Source organism: Orycteropus afer, unplaced genomic scaffold (assembly GCF_000298275.1).
Source record: "Orycteropus afer afer isolate SDZICR_OR568_19922 unplaced genomic scaffold, OryAfe1.0 scaffold00229, whole genome shotgun sequence".
NCBI lineage: Eukaryota > Metazoa > Chordata > Mammalia > Tubulidentata > Orycteropodidae > Orycteropus > Orycteropus afer.
In genome coordinates, this window is record NW_006921816.1 from 929,368 (window position 1) to 935,767 (window position 6,400).

Consider the following 6,400-nt stretch of genomic DNA (forward strand, 5'->3'; position numbering starts at 1 on the left):
TTTTGTTATAGGTCTGTTCAAGTATTCTATCTCTGAGTGGGATAGTTTAGGTAGGTCTTGTGATTCTTGAAACTTGTCCATCTCTTCTAGGTTCTAAAATCTGTCGCAGTACAGTTTTTCATAATATTCTCTTAGTACCTTTTTTTATTTCAGTTGGTTATGTTGTGATGACACACTTTTTGTTTACTATTCTTGTAATTTGCATCCTCTCTTTCTTTTCTTTTGTTATATTGCCAATGGTTTGTTGATTTTGTTAATCTTTTTGAAGAGCCAGCTGTTTGCTTTGTTGATTTTCTCTATTGTTTTTTTGTTTTCTATTTATTTCTGTTCTGATATTTATTATTTCCTTACTTCTAGATACAGTAGGATTCTTTTGTTGTTCTTTTTCTAGTTGGAGTTATTGAGTTAGAGTGTTGATTTTGTTTCTTTCCTCTTTTTTGATGTATGCATTTATTGCTATAAACTGATCTCTGAGTACTGCTTTCACTGTGCCCATAGGTTTTCATATGATGTATCTTCACTCTTGTTTATTTCTAGGAATTTTTTATTCCACTTTTTATTTCTTCTATTACCCAGTAGTTTTTGAGCAGTGAATTTTTCAACTTCCATGTTTGATGTTTTTTCCTTGATCTTCCTATTACTAATTTCTAATTTTATAGCATTGTGGTTCGAGAAGATGCTTTGTAGTATTTCAATGTTTTTTAATTTATTGAGGCCTGCTTTATGTCCTATCGTATGATCTATTCTAGAGAATGATCCATGTGCACTGGAGAAGAATGTGAGTCATGCTTTTGTTGGGTGGAATGCTCTGTACATGTCTATGAGGTCGAGTTGGGTGATTGGGTTGTTGAGGTCTTCTGTATCTTTGTTGAGTTTTTTTCTAGTTGATCTGTCCCTGCTTAAAAATGGTGTATTAAAGACTCTTACTACTATTCTAGAGTTGTCTATTGTCCCTTTCAATTCATTTAATACTTGTTTCATGTATTTGGAGCACTTTCATTGGGTGCATAAATATTTATTATCATAATGTCTTTTTTGTCAATTGACCCTTTCAGTATCATATAATGTCCTTCTTTGTCTCTTATGTTGTTTTTCACATTAAAGTCTATTTTATCAGAAATTAATATTGTCACTCCTGCTCTTTTTTGGTTACTGTTGGCTTGGTATATTTTTTTCTACCCCTTAACTCTTAATTTGTTTTTATCTTTGTGTCTAAGGTGGGTCTCTTGTAGGCAGCATATTGATGGGTCTTCTTTTCTTATCTAGTCTGCCACTTTTTCTCTTGATTGGTGCATTTAGTCCATTCACATTGAGTGTAATTAGTGATAGGTATGAATTGATTGCTGTCATTCTGTTGTGTTTTTTTTTTGGTTGTGTTGTTGGAGTTTCCTTGGTCTATACACGTTTCTGTATTGAGTTAGTTTTGTTATCAAGTTTTTCCTCTCTTTTCTTCTTTATTGTTGGCTTTGAGCTTATTAAACCCATATGTGTTCCTTCCTTCTAGATTTGCTTAGGGGGATTGTTAATTTTCTCTGTGGTTAGATTCACCTTAGAGTGAATTCTTGTCTCTATATTTTGGAACAGTCTGTTCTATGAGGACATTGTCCTGTTTTACTCTCCATTTGGAAGTTTGTACCTAGAATTTTTATTTCCCCCATTTGGTTAGTTGCTGTTATCATGTGCAGGTTGGTGTCCTTGATTTTTAGGTACAGTGTTTTATGGTCTTATTTTGAATGTCTATTTCTGATTTGGTTTTAGTGTTGATGTCATATGTCCTATATTTGTTGCTCTTTGTTTTGGGTTCTGCAAAAATGGCAAGGAGGCCACATGTTCTGACCTCCTCTTATCCCACAAGAGGAAGACAGGATTACCAGCAATAACCCAAGGCCTATTACTGCAAGGCCAAACATGCTGCCTCCCTCCAGCCGTTTCACCAACTGTTCCTCCCAAAGCACCCACCACCTCTCTCCTGGGTTCAATAATTCACTGCAGTAGCCATGCAGAACCCACAGATTATGGAGTTTATTAGGGAAGCACCAGATTACAATTCAAGTTCAGGAAAAATGCTCAATCTCTCTCCCAGCCCACTGTCCCTCAGCCAACAGTCTCTCACAGTCTCTTTCCCAGCAGTTCTGGTCCTTTGGTGTCTCACTCAGCAATGTATGTCTCTTGCGTCTCTTTCCCAGCAGTGCATGTCTCTTTCAGCAGCACGTGCCTCTTGTAGGAGCACATCTCTCGCAGGAGCATGTCCTTCCTCAGCCAGCAGTCAGAGAGAGACTTCTGCCTCTAGGAGGCCTCCTTTTGAGCCCAGCAGGGTGGCCAAACTAGCCAATCATAGCATCAGAACTCTAAGCACGTGAGAGAGAGTGGGCACCTCCCAGAACATTGTTTTGTGCCACTCCCAACAGAAATACTCCAGGTGGACAACTTTAGCAATCAGGAGCTCCTCAGTTGCTCATAGAAAATCACACCTTGGAGTTTACAAAGACTTATGGGTAGAAAAGCCACACTAAGTAATTTACTACACTGCAGGTTCTCTATTGGGAAGATTTCCTTAAGCATTTATTGAAGGGTTGGTCTGGTTTTCACAAAATACCTTAATTTCTGTTTGTCTGGGAATGTCTTGATTTTACTCTCATATTTGATGGACAATTTGGCTGGATATAGGATTCTTGATTGGAAGTTCTTTTCCTTCAGTGTTTTTTATATATGCCATCCCATTGCCTTCTTGCCTGCGTGGTTTCTGTTGAATAATCAGAGCTCAGCCTAACTGTTTGATTTGTCCCAGGCAGCTCACAAACTTCTTTCTTTGTCTTTGGTTTTGGAGAGTTTGATTATGATATGCCTCAGTGTTTTCTCTTGGGATCTATCCTGTATGGGGTTCTATGAGCTTCCTGGACAAATATCTTTTCTTTCTTCATGATATGGGGGAAGTTTTCTGTTAGTAGGTCTTCCACAATTTTCTCAGGTTTTTTTCACCTCTTCTTGTTCTGGAATTCCAATGAGGCATATATTGTTTCTTTTCATGTTGTCTCATATAACTCTTAGGTTCTCTTCATTTTTATTAAATCTTTGTTCTGATTTTTCTTCAAACAGTCTGGTGTCCAGAGATTTGTCTTCTAGTTAGGAAATGTGTTTTTCAGCCAGTTCTATCCTATTCTTTTGTGCTTCCACTGTCTTGTGCAATTCTGTAATTTTAGTATTCATCTTCTGGATTTCCAATTGCTGTTTTTGTATGAGTTCTAACTGTGCATTGATCTTGTTATTTTATTCTTCAGTGGTTTTCCTGAGTTCTTCCAGGGAACTGTCTGTGTTCTCCTTGCTTCTGTTTGGGGTTTCCTTAAGCTCTTGTAGATTTCTACAAACATACCATCTAAATTCCTTCTCAGATAATTCTATTTCCTGCTCTTCCTCCATGTTTAATGAGACTTTTGTTTGGGATTTTACTTCTAATGTCTTATCCTTTTTTTTTTTTTCCTAAACATTTTGAAGTTGCTTTTAACTGTTATGTATTGGTTTGCTTTGTCTTGGTTTTATGATTTAATATTTTGAAAAGATGGAGCTGGTGTATTTTATTTTTTTTTTTGTCTATCAATTCAGGTATGCTGGGTTGCTCTGCAATTTTCTTTGTGATGATGGAATCATTGTGTAGAATGTGGATTCAGGTCTCTGTTTGTCATAAAGGGAGTTTAGGATTCAAGCCAGCAGGTGTTATGGTTGTGGAATGTGGTTTTTCTATTGGATGAGGCAGGGTAGAGGTGGAGAAAGGGGAAGAAAAGAGAGAGAGAGAGAAAGAGAGAGAGAGAGAAGCTCCAAGGTCCCAGGAGTGGTTTCTAGGCCTTTGAGTGGGCTGCTAATGATGACATTATACTGTTACTCACAGGCCTGCAGATCAAGTTCAGCAAAGACTCTAATTGTTAGGGGGCCGCCACTTTTGTCCAGGTTCAGACAGGTGCAAAAACCCTGCTCTCCAGGCCCCTCCATGCCAAAAAGTTGAACTAGGATAACTACCCTGATTTGCAATGGGAGTTCGCCCCAGGGCCCACTCACTTGCAGCATTAATGTTCTCTCTGCTCCCGCTTCAGTGGTACCCGGGACCAGATGGATCTCTGCTCCCTACCAGTGGTCCCAAGTTTACCAATAAAAGCAGTACTGAAGGTACATCTGTGGAGAGGCCAGAGGTTCTCTGGTGTTGTGCATTTTTTCCACTGCCCCAGGGAAGTCTCTGATGCCCTTTCACATTGAAAATGCTTCTAATATTTTTTTCCAGTTTTTTGTTTGTTTCTTGAATTTTGGGGTATTTTAACACTTTTAAAAAATGCATTTAAAAATTATGTGGTCAAATTTGTCAACATATTATTTTAAATCTTCTGGTTATTTTCATAGTTTTAAATTTCCTTCTCTTCACTGATAATACATAGTTCTCTCATGTGATCTTATAGTGCTTCCATGATTTCACTTTTCATTTTTATATCTTATATTAATATATAATATTTTTATATAAGGAATGAGGTAGGACCTCAACTTACTTTTTTTCCCAATATAACTAGCCAAGTTGATATTTGGTTTAACTTATGAAATGTTATCTCAGCTTTTCTAAGAAACAGGCAACGTTTCACCTTGTATTGCACTTGATTTCAATATATTTAAGGAATGTTTTTTATTTTCCGCTTGTGGGTTCTAATTTGGTGCTATTTCCAAACCCCAGGTCCCAATTCATACCTTTTTTAACTGTACTCACTCCTTCTCCCACACTCTCAACTATTCCAGCCGCTTCATGGCCCAAAATAATGGGAAAACGTTGACAATTGTTCAGCATTTTCATCTCTGAGCCGCAGAGTCCTGTGGCCACAATCTGTATAAAAAGGAAAAACTACTATATTTTTCTCTGTCTCAGATAAATGTATTTTAGAATTGTTAGTGTTTTAAAACTTTTTGTTAATTTGATATGCTTCATTAATGAATCCAGTGCATTCATTTATCAGTTTTACTTCTAGACAAGGCTAAATAATATTTTTTTTGAAAAAGAAATGCAATGTGTTTCATTAGATAATTTCAGAATCAAGAGGATGATTTTAAAATGTATTGAAGAGGACAAGGTGGTGTCCTAAGAATGTTGTAAAACCACAATATGACATTAAAGATCTCACTTGTTTCTTCATTGGAACTTGTGAGTGGAAGCAAGGAAGATCAAGGTCAATTATAGAAATAAAGGAATTGAAACACAGGAGGGAAATGGATAAGGTTTTTAGTATGATTGTAACCTATTTTTTTCACCAAACCAGTAACCAATTTCTTCAAGTTGATTCTGACTTATGGCGACTGCAGGTATATCAGAGTGTAACTGTGCTCCATAGAGTTTTGAAAGGGTGATGTTTTTGCAGGTGGATCTCCAGGCCTTCCTTCCAAGGTGTGGTGGGTAGACTTGAACCTCCAACCTTTTCATTGACAGCTAAGTGTGTTAACCATTTCCACCACTCAGGGAGGTCCCCTACCCCTAACACTAGGGCTTTATGGTAGTGTTAGTATTACAACTCATAATCCCAGCCAACCAGTTTAAAATGAAGGCACTGCAGGGGAATGGTTAAGAGTGCAGGACTGAAATCCTCTCTCTGTTCCATCTTAGTTGTGTGACCTTGGGGTGAATTATTTATCATGTATGAGTCTCAGTTTCTTTATCTCTACCACTGGTATGAGATTTATATGCATACACACATTCTCTCTAAGTCAAGAATTGAAATCTATTAAAGTTTAACCACAAAATGGTTGTTGTTGCTAGGTGCTATCAAGTTGTCTCCAATTCATTGCGACCCTATGCATAACAGAATGAAACACCTCCCAGTCCTGTGCCAGCTCCATGATCCCTGCTATACTTGAGCCCATTGTTGCTGCCACTGTATCAATCCATCTGGTTAAGGGCCTTCCCCTCTTTCGTTGACACTCCACCTTATCAAGCATGACATGCTTCTATAGTGGATGGTCCCTTCTGATAGCACGAGCAAAGTAGGTGAGAAGAAGTCTGGCCATTCTTGCTTTCAAGGAGCATTCTGGCTGCAACTCCTCCAGGACAGATTTATTAGTTCTTTTAGCAGTCCATGGTACTTTCAGCATTCTTCACCAACATCACAACTCAAAAGCATCGACTCTTCTTTAGTCTTCCTTATTCATTGTCCAGCTCTCACATGCATATGGGGTGATTGAAAATAGCATGGCTTGTGTCAGGTGCACCTTAGACCTCAAGGAGACATCTTTGCTCTTCACTTAAAAGTGATCTTTTGTAGCCAATTTGCCCAGTGCTGTACATCTGGTGGCACAGTGCCTTGGCATTTGACTGCTAACCAGAAGGCTGGCAGTTCAAACCCACCAGCCACACCTCAGAAGGAAGGTTGGGCAATCTACT

The 6,400-nt window shown here is 38.1% G+C and overlaps 1 protein-coding gene across 1 annotated transcript in view; it reads right to left on the reverse strand.

The window, feature by feature from the left end:
* Positions 1 to 6,400, reverse strand: part of LOC103203785 (alcohol dehydrogenase 6) — a 45,891-nt gene that overhangs the window by 23,722 nt on the left and 15,769 nt on the right. The window contains exon 2 of the mRNA XM_007948867.1: positions 4,723 to 4,855. Within this exon, the coding sequence (XP_007947058.1) occupies positions 4,723 to 4,855 (133 nt within the window). The remainder of the gene's footprint in view (positions 1 to 4,722; positions 4,856 to 6,400) is intronic.